At 44.6% G+C, this 20,290-nt stretch overlaps 1 protein-coding gene across 2 annotated transcripts in view; it reads right to left on the bottom strand.

Moving 5' to 3' along the window:
* LOC118554937 (neuronal acetylcholine receptor subunit alpha-7) overlaps positions 1-20,290 on the bottom strand; it is a 127,879-nt gene that overhangs the window by 50,232 nt on the left and 57,357 nt on the right. The window contains exon 4 of one of the 2 annotated variants that reach the window (XM_078078990.1): positions 13,242-13,351. In XM_078078990.1, the coding sequence (XP_077935116.1) occupies positions 13,242-13,351 (110 nt within the window). The remainder of the gene's footprint in view (positions 1-13,241; positions 13,352-20,290) is intronic. The other variant, XM_036122791.2, reaches the window with a different exon arrangement.

Raw genomic sequence — 20,290 nt, 5'->3', positions numbered from 1 at the left:
TTAAACCTATTTGCAGTTTTGTGATTAGTGACTATTTTAACTTATTTCTGCTTTTCTATTAATTGTCATTTTACTGTATTTTCTTATATTGTTCCTTATTTTTCTATTCTGCATTTGGTGTACTGGCTGATTTCTTTGTTTTGTGTCTAGTGGTTTGGAAGTTATTACACCCTGTCTGTCCCTCTAATATCAACTGAAATATGCAACACATAAATTTACTTGTACTTTTTGTTCATTCTGTACATTTAACTGGGGTTATCTATCTCTACCATACACTAACCAGAGAACAGCAAACTTCCACGTCACTCCTCTATGTCTCAATCTCCTACTGACTCAAACCTTTTAGTTATTATTTTATTTAAAAATATTATCAAATATGTAAACTTAGCTGTGACTTCTAGGGTTTTCTTTGGTAACGACTACTAACTTTATTCCATGCTTGCCTCTTTTTTGGTTTCATCTCATCTTGTTAAGTACATCCTTGAGTAAATCACTCAAGTCTTCACAAATTCTTTTTTTTTTTAATTTTATTATGTTAGTCACCATACAATACATCATTAGTTTTTGATGTAGTGATCCTAGATCCATTGTTTTCGTATAACACCCAGTGCTCCATGCAGTACGTGCCCTCCTTAATACCCATCACTGGGCTAACCAATCCCCATCCCCCTTCCCCTCTAAAACCCTGTTTGTTTCTCAGAGTCCATAGTCTCTCATGGTTCATCTCTCCCTCCGATTCCCACCCCCTTCATTTTTCCCTTCCTTCTCCTAATGTCCTCCATGCTATTCCTTATGTTCCACAAATAAGTGAAACCATATGATAATTGACTTTCTCTGCTTGACCTATTTCACTTAGCATAATCTCCTCCAGTCCCAACCATGTTGATGTAAAAGTTGGGTATTCATCCTTTCTGATAGCTGAGTAATATTCCATTGTATATATGGACCACATCTTCTTTATCCATTCATCTGTTGAAGGGCATCTCGGCTCTTTCCAGTTTGGCTATTGCGGACATTGCTGCTATGAACATTGGGGTGCATATGGCCCTTCTTTTCACTACATCTGTGTCTTTGGGGTAAATACTCAGGAGTGCAATTGCTGGATCATAGGGTAGCTCTATTTTTAATTCTTTGAGGAACCTCCACGCTGTTTTCCAAAGTGGCTGTACCAACTTGCATTCCCACCAACAGTGTAAGAGGGTTCCCTTTCTCCATAACCTCTCCAACATTTGTTGTTTCTTTCTCTGTCCATTTTTGCCATTCTAACTGGTGTAAGGTGGTATCTTGATGTGGTTTTGATATGAATTTCCCTGATGGCTAAAGATGATGAACATTTTTTCATGTGTCTGTTAGCCATTTGTATGTCTTCTTCAGAGAAGTGTCTTTTCATATCCTCTGCCCATTTTTTGACTTGGAATAAACCTAACCAAAGAGGTGAAGGATCTATACTCTAGGAACTACAGAACACTCATCAAAGAAATTGAAGAAGACACAAAAAGATGGAAAAATATTCCATGCTCATGGATCAGAAGAATAAACATTGTTAAAATGTCTATGCTACCCAGAGCAATCTATACCTTCAATGCCATCCCGATCAAAATCCCAATGACATTTTTCAAAGTGCTGAAACAAACAATCCTAAAATTTGTATGGAATCAGAAAAGACCCCGAATCGCCAAGGAAATGTTGAAAAAGAAAAACAAAGCTGGAGGCATCACGCTGCCCGATTTCAAGCTATATTACAAAGCTGTGATCACCAAGGTAGCATGGTACTGGCACAAAAACAGACATATAGACCAATGGAACAGAATAGAGAACCCAGATATGGACCCTCAACTCTATGGTCAAATAATCTTCGATAAAGCAGGAAAAAATATGCAATGGAAAAAAGACAGTCTCTTCAATAAATGGTGCTGGGAAAATTGGACAGCCACATGCAGAAGAATGAAACTGGACCATTCTCTAACACCATTCACAAAGATAAACTCAAAGTGGATGAAAGACCTCAATGTGAGACAGGAATCCATCAAAAGCCTAGAGGAGAACATAGGCAATAACCTCTTTGACATCGCCCACAGCAACTTCTTTCAAGATACATCTCCAAAAGCTAGTGAAACAAAAGCAAAAATGAACTTTTGGGACTTCATCAAGATAAAAAGCTTCTGCACAGCAAAGGAAACAGTCAACAAAACAAAGAGGCAACCCACAGAATGGGAGAAGATTATTTGCAAATGACACTACAGATAAAGGGCTGGTATCCAAGATCTATAAAGAACTTCTCAAACTCAACACCCAAAGTCTTCACAAATTCTAAGCTACCTTAGTTTTTGCCTGGGTAGTTCAGTTCATCAAAATATTTTATTTTGAAAAGAATTTACGTCTAATACTAGAAAGTAATGCTCTATTAACTTTGGCAAGTTTGTTTCTTGTTATAAAGATCTTTCACTTTGAGAGCTTTGAGAGGTTTTCCTTTTATCCTCAATGTTTTTAAATTTCAGCCTGATATTCAAGATATAAGTCTCTTTTTGTTTACCCTACTTAGTATTCAGTATGCTATTGGTACATGAAGAGACAAATACAACCATCCCATTTCAATTCACTGGGGAAAAGATGGAACGCTCACTAAATCATGTCAATCATTTCCTATTCTTTAGAGTGAAATAAAGTTAGACTCTTACCTCATACTATACAGGAAAATTTCAGGAAAAAAAAAACCCACAAAATAAAAAATCAGCTCTTTCGTTTACTTTAGCAGTTTAGTACAAACTTTTTAAAGTATTAAAGGAAACTCTAACAGAATGCAGGTGTAATCTTCTGGTATGGAATCCCAGATTCTAGGGGATACATAAATAAAATAACAAAATACATCTGATTTACTAAGAATGCAAAATTTATTTTAAATAAAAGACCATAAATCATGCCAAAAGACAACTTGAGTAATTTAAATTGAATAATCTTTCATGACAGATTGGTATGGAAAGTGAAGGAGAAAAGATAATGACAATCACTAGGTTAATTTGTTTCTCAGGCTACATCCATGTATATTTTATGACCCATCCCCAACACACTCACTCCAAACAACAAGAATTCATGTATGTATATATGTATGTATGTATGTATGTATTTGGTGTTGGGAATAGTGATCAGTCAATCCAGGCAGTGTGAGTCCCCAGTGCTATTACCCAAGTTGTGGCCTGCAGCTATCCCATACTGGACCCAGTAGTGCACCTGCCCACGGTAATTTGACCCTCTCCAGTGCTATTTGCCACACTAACTTTTGGGGATAAAACATGTGTACAGAACATGGCCTCCCTGACAGAGATCACTGACCAGTGGGGAGGAAGGAGAACCTGATTTTCCATGTGGCATGCTGCTTAGAAACAGCAAGTCCCTCCATGGCCCACAGTGGCCCAAGCAGGGACAGTCGCAGAGGAGAAGCCTGGCCAGACTGATCTGATTTCCTCATTTAGTTCATCCTGACCTTATTATCTTATTCTTCATCCCCATCGCTTGCATTAAAAGCAAATGCCTGCAACATTTGATCCCTTCCAAGACTGTCTCCCACCACCTCTTTAAGAGCCCTCTGCAGGCCATGGCCTAACTTCATTATTTTCTCATGAAAATGTCCTATCTTGGCTCCTATGTCTTTTTTTTTTCTTTTTTCTTTTTTTTATTATGTTATGTTAATCACCATACATCTGTTAGCCATTTGTATGTCTTCTTCAGAGAAGTGTCTTTTCATATTCTCTGCCCATTTTTTGACTTGGAATAAACCTAACCAAAGAGGTACATCATTAGTTTTTGATGTAGTGTTCCATGATTCATTGTTTGTGCATAACACCCAGTGCTCCATGCAGAACGTGCCCTCTTTAATACCCATCACCAGGCTAACCCATCCTCCCACCCCCCTCCCCTCTAGAACCCTCAATTCGTTTCTCAGAGTCCATCATCTCTCATGGTTCGTCTCCCCCTCCAATTTCCCCCCCTTCATTCTTCCCCTCCTGCTATCTTCTTCTTCTTCTTCTTTTTTTTTTTTACATATAATGTATTATTTGCTTCAGAGGTACAGATCTGTGATTCAACAGTCTTGTACAATTCACAGCACTCACCATAGCACATACCCTCCCCAGTGTCCATCACCCAGCCACCCTATACCTCTCACCCCCCCCCACCACTCCAGCAACCCTCAGTTTGTTTCCTGAGATTAAGAATTCCTCATATCAGTGAGGTCATATGATACATGTCTTTCTCTGATTGGCTCCTATGTCTTAATCTAACTGTTCTCTCTAGGTAGCCACTGTCCCAAAGTGAGGAGACCACATAAATTATTGTCTAAACTGAGTTACTTTTGAAAGTGAAAGGGGCATTATTTAATAACTGCGCCAGGACAGTAGGCTGAACACAGACCTGTCCCAGACTCCCAGGTAAAAAGGTCTGGTACAGCCACCCTCCCACAAACAAGTACTCCCCTCCTCCCTCTGGATGAGGATCTCCCTCTTCCAGATCTTTCTAATATGCCAGATCCCTGACACACCATTTCTCCTCCGAAAGATGATCTTTCGAGCCCTTGTCATACCCACGAAGAAGGTGTCAAGCCTTGGGAAAATCAAAAGGGTTTGGAGTCAAGGCTGTGGTTCTATGTGAACAGGCTGTTTAATCTCAGAAACAGCTGAACTGGGGATAGTAATTTCATGAAATCAAATTAGAGGAGACGACCCAGGGTAAAGTGATTTTTTTACTGATTACAAGTGCCTTCAGGGCAATGAATGCGTGTCCTTTTAGAAGCACAGCATTTCACACATAGTAGGTCCTCAGAAAATTCTCCTAAGCTGAACTGACAGCATCAGCCACCTCAGATCTGGGCACTGGCCCACAAGTAAAGTCCTGGTTCCTCCAGGTTTTCATACACCCCATGGGGCACATTCAGCTAGGGCCCCACACTCCGTAGATGAGGTTGTGAGGGCTTGCTGGGGAGGACCAGTTTCTCTCTCATGCATCTCTTCCTGTGAATCACAAACCCCTATATGCACCTCCATGCAGGCAGCCTTGAGCACAGCCCTGGGCGAGGAGTGGGGGAGCAGTGGAAATTTGCAGGGACCCCCACAACAGTCTGAGGAGGGCAGGAAAGGGCTGACCTTGGCCCCTGCCACTGTGCTACTTGCCCCGCCCCTCCCTCAGGCAGCTCATGATGATGATTGAACTTCCCATCGAATTCCTGTCTCACATATTTATTACACAGACCCTTACAATCATGTTGGCTCTGTGTCCGATGTCACTAAGATCAATAAGCTCATCTCCAAAAGCCATGCTCTTGGACTCAATCAGTCTCGCAGGCCCTCAGGGTGCAGGGAGGGGGCGGGTGCTCAGTGGCCTGGCCCTGCGCCACAAGCAGAAAGACTGTTTGCCTGGGCCATCTGGATGCAAAGCCCTCCCTAGAAAACTCTGCTCCCTGTAGCACCTGGCCCTCTGTTTGAAATTCTGCTCAAACCCTTGCGCAGTGGTTTGCATTTTGTCATCCCACTCTGGGTGGCAAGGGATTTGGTGAAAGAAATGTTGGATGTCAGATGCTCTGAAACTGGGAAAAGACAGACTCACCTTTTCAGAATAAAAGACAAAAGAGAGTCCCAGAGAAGGTCTAAAAGTAGAGTCAACTCAGAGGGAGGGAGAGAGGAATTATTTCGCTTTGTAGAAAAATAAAGGAGCTCTAAAAGTATGACCAGAGGCAGGCCAGCCTGAGGTACATCAGACTCGAGTTGGGCACACCCTGCTGGGGGCTTTGGGCAAGTGGCTGAACCTCCCTGAGCACCAGTTTCCTGTCCTGAGAAATGTGGATGCTGAAGACTGACTTTGGAGTCATCCAGCCCTTTGCAGAGAGAGTGGAACCAGGCAGAGGTGCTAAAGGTCCAGTAGGGACAGTCTATGATGTCCAGTGCAGACAGGCTGGCCTCTGAGTCAGCTTGAAGCAGACAAGTATCTGGGTTGACAGTGGCTGAATGACGACATGTGTTCACGTGACCTCCCCCCTCCCCAACATGACCAAGAAGCTAGAGGAAATAACAGAAGCAAAACACATCCACTGCCATTGGCTGGGAGCAGTATACAAGCAGAGACCAGGTAACTTCTGGCCAAAACAACCATTGGATGGGAATCAGTTGATAGCAGAAGGAGAATACAAATAAGTATTTTGACAATTATTCAGAGCAAGAAAGAGATGAAATTCTACAAAAAGGATGAGAGCCTCTCCCATCTCACTCATGATAAAAACCAAGACCTCCAACACTTGGGCCACATCCTGCCGTGTCTCTGACCTTCTCCACCCATGCACTCCAGCCACACAACCACCTCGTGTTCCTGGACAGACCCAGATGACATGTTCCTGTCTCGGGGTAATCAAAAAAGATAAATTTTCTCAAAGATAAAAGCATGATACTTGCACAAAATATAAAATGAACATGTGTCAAAGTTTTTACTTATGTCATTAATTAACAAGGGAAAGAGGCACGGTGTCAAAAACCAATTCCAAGGAGCATCCAAAAAGCGGACACATACAAAGGCAATCAGGGGTGCAGATCAGATCAGTTAACAGAGGAATCAGTCCATCAGACAAAATCCATTTGCTTCTCTATGCACTGAAATCATTTGCATTACTATCGGTTTCCTAGAACATACACAGTTGAAAAGTAGTTCAAAGACCATGACAGAGTTTGAGATAGTTTCTGCTAACCTGGAAGGTGCATGTGACCACACAGAGCAGGCCATAGGCCCCCTGGTCATCTTTCCCTTGTCTGTTTTGTTCTCACATTTCAAGGCTTTTCACAACCTTTCCTGATAGGCCTTATTCTTTCCATCAAGAATGTTCACCTCCCTGATGCCATATGACATGTTTCCCCTCCTTCTGGACCTTCTGTTGGCCTCACATCCTACCCATGGCTCTACCACTCCCTATGTGCTCTCCCTGCTTTCTTTTTCTTGGATCCCGTATAATCTGGCGTGTGTGCTCCCCTCTTCTCTCTCTCCCTTTCTCTAGAGAGCAGGGATTTCTGTCTGGTTTGATTGCTGCTGTGTCCTCAGATCCTAGGACAGTTTGTGATAACAGCACATAAGCCTTCACTAAATATTGGTTCAGTGAATGAACAAATTAAAAACAAATATCAAAGGCACAGGGGTAAGAAAGGGGAGGTTTGGGCAGACAGTTCAGAGGATAGCTTTAGAGATGCACACATGGATTGGCCAGTTCCGCTCACTTCTTTTTTTTTTTTTTTTTTAAAGATTTTATGTATTTATTCATGAGAGACAGAGAGAGAGAGAGAGAGGCAGAGGGAGAAGCAGGCTCCCAAGGAGCAGGAAGCCTGATGCGGGACTCGATCCCAGGACCCTGAGACCATGACCTGAGCCGAAGGCAGATGCTTAACCATCTGAGCCACCCAGGTGCCCAGTTCCGCTCACTTCTTGAAAACAGATGACTGCTCCAACCTCTTCCAATCATACCTTGTGAGAAACAGCCTCCCTCCAGATTAGATCTGAATGTTTGATAATGCAGATAATGCTGTAACAGCACATCCTAAAACCTCGTTCCCTGGGAGGTCCAAAGCTGCAAAATTACCTTTGCTCAACTGGAGATTCCTGCTGCATCCAAGAGCTGCTACTGATGTCCTTTCAGTGATGGCCTCCTGCCCCCAGGCCCACCCCCACACCAGCCATGCCTGCATTATGGGCCCTTGAGCACCAACCCATTAACCTCCTCCAAGAGGCATTAACAGTGACAACATTGAATAAGAGATCCGTTCCCTAAGATCCCATTCCATATGTGGACTGATGTGAAACCATAACACATGAAGCCCACAGTGGGGCTATGGCCACTCAAGGATGTTGGTCCCAGCTCTTCTCTGTTACCTTTGCTACCTACCTGTCTCCTCTCTGCTTTGACTGAGAAACCCACCTAGTCCTTATCATGCTCTCCTTTCTACTTGCATCATTGCCGCCTTCCCCATCAGGAGGAGGAACTGGATTGGAACTTCAGTCAGGCCAAGGTGACAACAACTGAAACTTGAGTGTGAAACTCTCTGCGCTGTAGCTGACCATGCCGACAGCTGTCCTCCCCAGGCCCAAGGCCCTGACAGCTGCCTATTCCAGGCATCAGCAGCCCGGCTTGAGGCTCTGGCCACCAGCGCACACTTGGTCTGTGCATGGGGAAGGCAAGCAGAGGTGGTGTCAGGGAGCTGACATTCCTGGAAGCAGTCGTCAACCTATGACAGACAGAAGGCAGTTGCCGATAAACACCCCAGAGGTCTCCAGTGGGAATGGGCCCCACTGCCCAGAGCAATAGCTTGCTTTTTAATGCATCCTATATTGGCTTTCCTCCCTTCTCTGTCTTGCTTCCCCTCCCAAATAAACCATGTGCTGAAATACTTGTCATAGGTTGACTTCCGGGGGGGAACCAAAGACACTTGGAAAGGAAATAAATTCTATTTCACTGGTGACTCACTGATCAGCACACAATTACTGGCCCTCATCGGCTGGATCACACTGCACCCAGGCATGTCCTGCACACATCACCCTTTCCCCAGGCTCTGCTATCAGGTACAGGGTCATGGGAATATGTGACAGGAAGAGGGTTATAGTCAGGGGGCTGTAGTCTCAGAGCCAGACATGAGCCTGCAGACATGCAAATGCAATTTTGCACAGGCTGTAAGAAAGAGATGGCTGACACGTCACGTTGTCCTAAAAATACAGAGCTAACAAAAACATCTTCAAATACATTCATCAACAAAGATTCCACTATTATGACTGACTGAGCAGCTCAAGGATGGAGAAGCCCAGAGAGGCTGTGGCAGTTGCCTGTGGTTGCAGGGAAGGCGAAGCTGTCACTGTGGTTCAGGCTTTCTTCTGCAAGCCGACCACTGATAAGTGACGCCTTTCATTCCATCCGAATGGGAAAATCATGGAAAGCTATCCACAACTGCTACTCACTTTGAGCAAGACTGTGTTCAGAAAAATCCTTGAACTGCAAGCTTTAAGTAAAGCAGAATAAAGCAACCAAGAAACTACTGGGATCAGCATCCGGCAGGGATGCTTTTATCAGCGCCGGTCCTCTCCTCCGAGCCACCAGCCAGCTGGCTGGCCGCACTGTAACTTGTTCACCATCCATCAGGGAAATAAACCAGCCCATCCCAGAAATGATGCAGAGATGGCTGTTTTGCAGTGACCCAGCCTCGTCAAAGCACAGAAAATGCATCATATCCCCAAAACCATTAGTGGTTCACACTTGGACTCCATTATCAAACCAGAATAGAGCAAGAAATGTGATGGACATGTTTGTGATGCTTCCCCTAACCTGAATCAATGCCCCTTTCAAAACCGTGGCTTACACAGAATGATGGCATGCCCCCCTCCTTAAGGAAAAGCTCCCCCCTGCAAACACAACATGTTAATGAACCATTACGCCAGCCCACTGAGAGAACATACCATTTGGAGTGCCTGGAAGCTGGCAGAAAGTATTAAGCTCAACATCTCTCAAAATCCCCAATAACAGAATACCAGAAGGTCAGGATCCTATTAAATTCAAGCCTGTTTTTGCTACTTCCTGTGTCAATTTTTTGGCCCTGTCACAGGTTCATATTTTCCAGCTTGCCAATATGATTTCTTTCCTTTCTTCTCTTGCTGTTCTTAGCAGCACCCACGTCACATGGATCCATCCTCTTCCCACCTCCTCTTATTCCTGCATCCCCCCTTCCTCCTTCCATCCTGTCTGTGCACAAATATTTATTAAGCACTCTCTAGACCCCCAGAGAGATGGCAGACCCCATGTGCTATGGGGGACAGGGACCCCTTTCTGTGACAGAGCATGACAGAGACACACACCAGGGACTCAGTGGGATAGGGTGTCAAGCTGAAGCCCACGGGATGACAGAAGGGTGAATATTCCATGTCAAGAGGGGAGCTCATGAAGATGTCTTGTAGTGGAAAAGAGTCCAGACACACCAAGGAACTGAAAGACAAACTTCTAGCTGGGGAGCAGCAGGTGTAAGAGGCAGCTGCAGGGGGTGGGCCCAGCCACTCCCACCTGCTGGCCAGGCCTTGTGACTTGTGTCCATACAGCAGAGGTAAGCCAGTGAATGGAGTCAGGGGATAAGGGGATCACTTTTTGTTTGGAAACTCTCTCTGCTTGCCAACCTTGTGCTCTCTCTCTCCCTCCTACAGGTCCCTCCAGGGTGCACTTAACTGAGTGCTCCTTCATTACAAATGTCTGTTTTGGTCTTTCATCCCCTCCCCCCACAACACTCTAATCTGGCCTTCCCGCTTCACCACTCCCCTTCCACAGAGCATACCTTTGTCTTCTTTTCCCTCCCTCCCTGTGTGCCGTGGAGAGGTGAGGTTGACTTCTGCTCCCCTGATCCAGGCTGAGCCCCTGCCTATTCTGCCCAACAGAGTGTAGTGAAGGGACCGTTCTGGGGTTTTTAGGATCAGTCCCTACAGAGCCTGGTGGCCCTCATTTCCTTCTTCTCTGAGCACCCCCTGCCACCACCCTGGCGGATGCCTGTGCCAAGTGGAAAGGCTTTTAGAGGGAGCTGAAGTAGCAGAGGTGACAGCCTCAGCTGAGCTCCCACCAGCAGCTGCCACCACCACCAGCCATGGGGTTAAGACCCTCCACATTCCAGCTTGTCTGAGCCCCAGCCCCCTGCTTTCTGCCAAAAGCTAACATGCACAGACAGGCAGTCACATGGATCCAGTCGGTCCACAGCCTGGTGAGAAGTAATATGCATACATTTTTTTTAAGACACTAAGTTCAGGGTAGTCTGTCAAGCAGCAAAAGATAAATGACACTGTGTCTATGATGCCTTAAAATACATTCTGTCACCTGCTTATGTCACACCATGTTTGCGTGGACATGCAAGCCATACACTTAACAGTTACTTCAGAAAGGAGGTTCGACATCCCATTTCTCAGAAAAACTGAAGCAGAAGAGGAGGCAGCCTCGACAGACTCCGTGATAGAAGCTAGCGGATGTGGCCGACAGGGAGATGGGGAAGAGGGGGAAGAAAAAGATAGTTACTTAGAGCTCAAGGGGAAACATGAGAGGGGTTCTGGGACCGTCGGCTGGGTCACACGTGGGGCGTAGCATTATTTCTAGGGGCCTGCTCCCTGGGGACAGCAGGTGGAGACTGTACCTTTGTTCCTTGAAATTCAGTTTATATAGAATTCTTGGTAACTCGTCATGAGCCAGAACATTCGAATCATCAAACATTTTATTTATTAGAGTTTGAGGTCCTGCATATAAGACACAAGAAACATCTCTATAGCCTTATTAGGATTCTACCACATTATAATATTTATTCTTGACTTCAAATGAAAAAGAACTAAGTGAGGCACAATGCAAAACCCTTACTGACATTTCCTTCTGAATTGTCCTACCATCTTACTCTGAGCAGAAATCCTCATTACCGTGCCTGTAAACGCACAACTGTCATTTGGTCTTTGCCAAGTACCACACCAAGCGTGCGAGGTACATCCATAGAGTGATCCCTTCCAAACTCTGTGAAGCTGGCATCTCCCCCGTTCTGCAAAGCAGGAGTCCAGGACTTAACTGCTCAGTTATACACACAGTAAATATTACAGCTAAGATTCACAACCCTGACTTCTCCAATCCTGACTCGTTGTCCTTAAGTAGTCAACTGCAATGGCCCTGTTAGGGGCTGAACTGTGTTCCCCCCAAAATTCACACGTGGAAGTCCAAGTTCATATGCTGAAGTACCTCAGTATGTGACTGTATTTGGAAAGAGTCTTTAAGGAAGTAGCTAAGTTAAAATGAGGTCATTAGAGTGGGCCCTAATCCAATATGACAGTTGTCCTCACAAGAAGAGATTAGAGAGCACAGACAGGCACAGAGAGAGGACCATGTGAAGACACAGGGAGAAGGTAGACATCTACAAGTTACAGGAGAGGAGCCTCAGAAGAAGCCAAACCTGCCGACACCTTAATCTTGGACTTCCAGCCTCCAGAAGAAAATACATTTCTGTGAGAAAACAAATTTTTGTTGTTTCAGTCATTCAGTCTGTGGTATTTTATTATGGCAGTGCTGGGACACTGATGACCCAAAGATGAGCCATGGGATTTCATGGGCTTCACCTACTCAGTAGGGGACCACTTACTCTGATTTTAGACACGTTGCAAAACTCAGGTGTCAGAAGCTGAAGAGCGGCAGCAAATCAGGAGGGAATAATATTCTTCTAGAAACAGGCCCAATGATTCAAATGAAATGTAACTGCCAGCAAATTAAATTAATAGCTGATACAAGATAAAGAATCACCCAGCCTCCTAGAAGCAGTCAGTATGGACAAACATGTCAGCTGGTCCCAGAATCACTCTGTGAAAACCACGGGCAGTGGCCAATGGTCACGCTGTTTCCTAAGTCAGGAAGGCATGGGGCTTCCTTCTCTTCTAGGTAAGACCAAAGGCAGCAGTCACCACTAGGAAATATCTTTCTTTTATATTAAACTCGTTATCATACTCTGGACCCTATGGGGAAGAGGTGCTCTGGATCCCAATTTTGATTATGTAGTTTAGCCAAAAATTTTAGTGCTTCTAGAAATTTACCTTGCCTGAATACTTGCCTTTTGGGCATCTGGTCTACAAATCAGACTGTCCTGGATTACTGATGTATCCCTCATTTCCTGACCTCAGAAGCAGGACTATTAGAATATGACTGTTATGTGCCTTCTGTCACATATTCGACCAGCGTCACAAGCTTCCAAGCTCAGCTAGAGGTGACAATCCTCATGCACTCAGCTACTGGCAGCAGGGCTCTCCCAATGCACATTGGGGAATGCATCAAATGAGGAGCTGGGTCCAAACAGTGGATTCCAGTCATGCATGCCACGGGCCAGCAACTTATGCTGTGACCATAACTGCTGCCATTCAGGTGCAAAGGTACTTCCACATGCAAAAATGCCTCAGTGCCAATATGCACAAAAGTATATGTGTACCTATAACGCACAGCTCTATGGACATGGTCATCATGGGGAGAGTGCTAAGTAATGCAAGCCTGCATGCCAAGGCAGAGAACACGGGAGAAGGGGACAGAAGGCTTCTCAAAGGCCTGGCCATTCACGAAGCATCATGGGCAGCAAGGATCCCAAATTACAGATAATGTGTCTGGCGTTTCTATAAAATATGCAAATATGCTTGGTTGTTACATGTATGCAAGAATAAAATCATTTTTCCTTTTTGTGTAATGTGCTTACCTGTTATAGAGAAGAATGTCTGGCTTCCAAATCAGGCCATCTGGGAAACGAACAGTCTTCACGCCCGGATATTCTGACACATTCCATTGTAAATAGTGATCTGTCCAGGACTGAGACAATGACATTAACAGCTCTTTGCTTCCCTGCCTACTAGTATTTCTTCTACAAGATCCTTAGATACATTCAAAGCCAAAACGAGATCCAGATACTTATTTACATAATTGAATTGTTATCTACAAAATATAAGCTGGGAATTAAATAATCTCTTCCAAAATGACCGTGAATAGCATAAAAGATCACATTTAAGATCCTGCTGTCACCAGGACCACATTCAGACGGTAGCATTAAAGTTAATTCCAGTCCACTGCAGGCCCCAAGCCTTCCCCTCCCACGGCAGATGGGGTTTTTCTAGCCAAATGAATGACTGTTTTGCTTTCAAAGTTCTCCACTGAAAGGACACTTGGGAAAAATAAATTCACTTATTTCAACTGAAATACGAACTAAGCTGGAAAAAAAAGGAGAATATTTATTTCCATGAAACAATCTTGTGCAGCTGCTGGGGAACCTCTCAGAACCTTCGAAGGAGGGGTGTGTTTTTGGACTGGAATTCATATTTTCATGCAGGAATAGCACTTCTGATACCACAACCCAAAAATGCTAACACTCAGCCTTGGTGGTCAAACACTGAATCAAGACAAGGGTGCAGATGAGGACTCAGGACATAGTCATAAACACACCAGAACAGGTGCATTTCCTCGGGGCCAGGCCTTAAGTTGGTTTTTGAGTGACTTCTGCCAGACGAAGGCCCATGCCTGGGGTCCCTTGTCCCAGGACCACACAGCCCAGCCCTACCTGGGGTCCACTAGCTCTATAAAGACTGGTCAGGTAGGATCTCACCGGCAGCTGCTATACAAACAGCACCACCAAGCCAGGGTTGCAGAGCTGGCCCATTTGGACTTAGCAACTCCTATATATGTGCCATAATCAGGGCAGACCCCAGTAAAGGCCCATCCTGTATCCAGTCTCCCTGGGGCCACCTGTACTCTGGAGCTCAGACCTTCTTAGACTTAGAAAGGTATGTGATGCAACACTTCCAGCTGGGACCAAGACAACTCCCCATAATCAAACATATCGCTATTTCTGCAGCAAAACATGCATACTGATACTAAGTCAGAAAAATAAGTGCCTCCCCTGCATATCTATTTCAGTTTGATTTTTAAACTCCATGAGTCTGATGCAAAGTTACCAAAACAACATCAAGGGGGACAAAAGCCCTTTAATTTTCAAAGCTGTTGAGAGTTGGGAATTGCAGCCAAGTGGTAGTGGATCCCAGAGCATGTCCCAGAGATCCCACCATCCTCTAGAGAGGACAGGCAAGTATCCAGAAAGGCTGTCCCATTCTGGGACCATCTGAAGTCAGACAAGAGGGATTAACCAGGTGAGTAATGTCACTTTAAAGCCATGAGCCTCGGGCGCCTGGGTGGCTCAGTCGGTTAAGCAACTGCCTTCGGCTCAGGTCATGATCCTGGAGTCCCGGGATCGAGTCCCGCATCGGGCTCCCTGCTCAGCGGGGAGTCTGCTTCTCCCTCTGACCCTCCTCCCTCTCATGCTCTCTGTCTCTCATTCTCTCTCTTGCAAATAAATAAATAAAATCTTTAAAAAAAAAAAAGCCATGAGCCTCTGAGAATGAAGATTTGTCAATGTACAATGTGCTGGAGAGAAAGCCACCAAACTGGTATTTCTAATTAATGTTGGTGGTTGGTGGAGGGAAGGGGAGGGGAAAAAAGGAGAGGGGAAGGACAGTTCCCAGAGGGCCAGTCTGTTGAAGCTGGTTTGCAGGAATGCCTGGGCATCAACCAAACTGTGTTTGCTCCAGCCTGCTCTGTCTCTGCACCATTGGCCCAGAGCTCCATTCTTTTTCCTCTTTTGTCCTGGGGATGACCCCTTCCGTACCCAACACCTGTGATTTCCTTACTAGGATCTCATCTTACCCTGGGATGCTTCTCCGGGTTGGTGACTATCACAGAGCCTGTCACTGTCATTGTCACCACCATGCTAATCAGGGTCATAGGGCTCCCAGAATGAAGGTGAGCATGGTAGGCAAATGCCCATCTCCCCTGCCTACAGAAATGATGGGCAGAGCAGGGAGGGAAGACAGGGAGTGGAAGTGCTTGATTGGTCAAACCTCAGCCTCTTCTGATGGCACCACGTGTGAGCTGCAGGATGCCTCCCCAGCCATCTCCCCCTACCTGACTCACTCATGATCTTAGCTGCACATGTCCCATGGGCATGTATCCTGACCATTTTCTTTGCTCCGTGTCATGTGTACACCTCGCTTGCCAAGATCCAGGAATGCCAGCATGACAACTACTCATATTTACAAGAGGAGACTGGGGCACAGAGAAGCAACATCCTTTCAGTCAGTCACTGGGTCAGGACTCAGGACTGCATTATTTGACTTCAAGAAGAGTGATCAGTAGGCTCTACCATGGCTGATTCTTCCAATCCCATCTCTTTGCACTGGCAGACTTCCCACCACAAGGAAGTGGGCTGTTCATCATCCCAGAAGATGCCTTGCATCTGCTCACTTGAAAGCCATGCTGGGTCTCCCCAACCCACAGGACAGAAAAGGTGGGCTGCAGAGAGAGGTGGAAATCAGGCAGACCCGGGTTTTCACCAAGGCTGTGGCAGAGCCAGGTGTGTGAGCTCAAGCAGGTTGTTAAACAAAAAAACACAGGCTCCAAATTACTTAGGCCAAGTCACCAAACTTGGGCTTAATACTTACCTGCAGTTTCAATCACCCCCAGAATTGTAAGCTTTAAAGGGTCAGTCAGGACTCTTCTGATCAGCATCAATGAGGTCAACTGTCACATGGCCCTCTTCATCACATGAGGTGATCTGCTTGATAAGGCCCCCTGCCCTTTCCCCTAAGGGAAGGTGACCTTGCCTGAAACAATCCTTTCTTTTCTCTTGCTTATAACTTTCTTGCCCTGCCCTCCATCCTATAAAAACTTTCCATTTTGTACAACTCCTGGGAGTTCCTCTCTACTTGCTGGATGGGATGTTGCCCGACTCACGAATCAATCATTTAATAAAGCCAATCAGATCTTCAAGCTTACTCAGTTGCATTTTGTTTTTTCACAAGGTAAACCCCCTCTCTGAGCTGTGGCTTCCTCACAGGGCAGGGCGGTGCTGTAAGGATGAAATGTGTACAGCAGCAAGTCAGTCACGTGGCCCTGGTAGGCATGTGACAAATGATGGCTTAAAAAAAAAAAAAAGAAAGAAAGAAAAAGAAGAAGAGGGATTCCTCCATCTCACAAGATACTACAGGACAGGAGAGCTGTAATAAGCAGGCTTTAGCCAAAGGTACAGAAGCACCATCAACTGGGCACAGGGAGCCCTGGGAGCGGGATCAGAGCCCAGGACCCCACAGGTTTCCATGAACATTTCTGAAGAATGAATATGTAAAAGGGCTTGTAAACAATCACGTTCCAGAAAGAGGTTTTCTATCCTCTCAAAGCACTCACTCCCCACTCAGATAGTAGGTCCCTGGAAGGCAGAGGTCCTGCAACAAATCTTCCTAACAGACAGAGCCTGGCACATCGGGTACCTGATAATAAGTGTCAACCTAGAAACGAGGCCCACTTTCTTCATCTGAGATCAAAACAGTTGACTAGAAGACTTTTCAAAACACGTATGTATGGAGATTTCCCACGCCAAGTACATACTGTCTTTCACACGAACAACCAGTTCTCTGATTCTCTGGGCAGGAACTGGGTGTCCAGTCATTCAGTTCTATTCTGATCCTCTCTACCTGGAGTTAGTCTCAGATCAATACTCCCAGATCATCTGGAAGAGTCTTTGCTTTTCCTTCTCTTCCTATTTCTGTGGGATCCCCTCTCATTAAATCTTCAAGATATGATTATGTAGGGTTGTTACAGGGACATAAAAGGAAGGAAGGGGTCCTGGATCTGAAACACACCACAGGAACCCCAATTCTTCCATGCGTCTGAGAACTGGCCTCATTAGCACCTACATTGAGCCCATAGGAAACAAGTGTGTATGCATGCACGTGCATGGAAATATTTATAGCAGGAGAGTGAGAGAGAAGAAAGAGAACATTTTCTTTTTTTAAAAAAAAAAGTACATATGGTATAATACAAAACATAATTGGTCTGTCCCAGGTTCTTGGCACAGTGTTTCTAAAACCTTGGGAATTCCCTAAGGATAGGAGTGTCTCTTGTTATTCACATAGAGTTCCTTCTGAGCCCACCAGAGGTTTCTAATGAGGTGAGGTGACTTAAGGTGGGACCCCTAGATCACCTCAGGTTGCCAGCATGCAGCTGGTCATCAGAAAGACCAAGCTTTGACTAGTGGGTAGGAACTTTCAGCCCCTCCCAACCTTAATATCCAGGCAGAGGAGAGAGAATGGAGACTGGGTTATAAAAACTCTTGAACAACAAGGTTCAGAGTGCTTCCAGATTGGTGAACAGGTGCCAGGACAGTAACTAGCCCACAGAAGGCAGAAAAGCTCTGTGCCTCCCCCACACCTTGCCTTATGCCTCTCTTCCATTCACTTGTTCCTGACCAGTATTCTTTATAATAAATCAGTAAATATAAGTGTTTTCCTGAGCTGCATAAGCTGTTCTGAATTTGACCTCAGCTGGACGGAAGTGTGGGTAGCCTGGACACCCCCTTTGCAGGTGGCACCCGATTTGGGGGCAGTCTTGTGGGACTGAGTCCTTAACTTGTAGGATCTGATGCTAACTCCAGGTAGAGAGGATCAGAATAGAACTGAAAGGGTGGACACCCAGTTTGTGTCCAGAGAATGACAGAATTGGTTGTTGGTGTGAAAGAGCATGTACTTGGTGTCAGAAAACTCCATACATATGTGTTTTGAAAATTCTTCTAGTCAACTATTTTGATTTCAGATGAAGAAAGTGGGCCTCCTCCTTCCTCCTGTCCCTGACAATTCTTTTCTGTCAGTATGACATAATGATTGAAATCATCATTAACTATGGGTTGTTATGAGGGCCCTAAGCAAGCCACTGGCCGGCTTGTGTATGAATGTAACATGCAGTATTTCTATGTATCAGAGATGAAGTGGTAGAAAATGCAGATTAAAAAGGTAAACATTTTAGAAATAAACATGGTTTACAACCTAACATTCTACAATGTGAATACTATTCATTCCATAATTAGAATCAGGAAGTAGAAAATAGAGAACATAAGAAGGATGAGAAACGTAGAGCCAGAAGAATGGTCAAAATTCCAAAATAAGAGAGGCCAGATTCTTTTGAAAAGCACAGGCAAGTCTTTGGATGGCTCAACTGTCTCCTCAGAAACTGAAATGCTTCTTCCATTTCTTCTCATAGGTTAAATCAGATTATATCTGACAGGCCTCCCAAAATGATAAAACTAATCTATAGAGAAAATACGCCAACTGCTTCCTCCTAGGAATAAGAAGAGGTAAACAGAACAGCAATTTTCTCTTCCTTCAGGTTATCTAAATAACTGGGAAGTCCTACCAAATCAAGGGTAAGTGAAAGAAAGGAAAACACAATAACAAACTGTTAAGTCAAAAGAAAATCTAATTAATTAATTTATTTTACTTCCCTTCCCTTCTATTCAGACTGTATAGAAAATCTCTCATTTGCAGAATATTACCTCAGAGTTTAAATGCCCCTGGTAAAAGATTATGTAGATTCAGATTTTCAGAACAGCAATTCAGCAACAGGAAGCTCTGGGAAAGAAAATTTGCTGAAGGCAATTTCCTTGATTTTCTGTCCCCTCCTGTCCATATTTCTGCCCTGGTCTTCTGCTCCCTGATCTTCACATTTAGAAGAGTCTGTGCCTTTCCTTCACTCCCTTCCATTTCTGTAAAGCAGAGATTTTTCCCACCTGTGAACTCCACCGTCCACACCACCAGCCTGCCTCCTGCCATATCTCTAGGGAGTCATTTGGTCACAATATTTTAACCTTTTTGTTAGAATGTAAATTGCACAGCCTGATTATAAATGGCTTAAGAGAAGAAACTGGGTCTCATCAACTTCTGGGTCCCCCTCACATGACCCAGTTCAAGGCCTTCCATAGAGCAGGTGCTCAAAAAGATTTGTTGAATAGGTAAGTGAGATAAAAATGTGAGTTTAGAACAAATGAAGTTGTAGACACTTCTGTAAGTGCAAGAATTAATTAGAAATAAGCTGTGCTTGAGAGAAATTTAGAAGTCTCCAGTGACATCCTCCAAAGCAAGCATGTTTATTTATGGAGCCCCTGAACTCAATGCAATAAGTAATAATCTGGTTACTATTTTCCTGGAAAGCAACACCCTTTGAAAAAAACATTTGCCAAGTCGTATATGACACTGAAGATCATTTGCTTACTGTGGGAAAAGGGATGTAGGCATCAGGAAGACAGACCTGTCTGTGACCTAACATGCAGTGAGCATATTAGGTGTTTCTCTCTATATAAGAAAAATGTCAACAGTAGCTCTGTACCGTAGAGGACATGGGGAATGTCTGGTTTTATGTTAAAAAGTAAACATTTGCATTATCTCCCAGAATTCCCAGAGCTTCAACCTTACACTACAGTGTTCAGATGTTATTTGTAGTTGGCTCTATTTTGTATCATGATATCCCTTCCTAGGTTGAGTTTTCTGTATCATTCATTCATTCCACAAAAGGTATTCAGTGCCTACTGGGGGTAGAGTAGTGAATAAATGCAACTGGACTCCTGCCCTCCTGGTGTACACATTCCAGTTGCTGGAGGAAGACCCAGAGCCTGAGAACAAGTAAACAAAGGATAGGACAAGAGCTTCAGAAACAAAATGAAGTGAAATTATGGATATACACTTGTGTTCCCTCAAATTGCTATGTTGAACCCTAATTCCAATGTGAGGAACGCCAGAGGAGGGCCTTTACCAGGTGGTTAGATCATGTGGAAGGAGATCTCCCAAATGAGATTAGTGCCCTTATACAAAGAGGCCAATGGCTAGCTCAATCTTTCTCCACCGTGTGAGAACACAATACAAAGGCAACTCAAAAGAGGGC

This window comes from Halichoerus grypus, chromosome 8 (genome assembly GCF_964656455.1).
Source record: "Halichoerus grypus chromosome 8, mHalGry1.hap1.1, whole genome shotgun sequence".
NCBI lineage: Eukaryota > Metazoa > Chordata > Mammalia > Carnivora > Phocidae > Halichoerus > Halichoerus grypus.
Note: the sequence above shows the minus strand (reverse complement) of the source record. Positions and strands in the feature narration are given on the sequence as shown.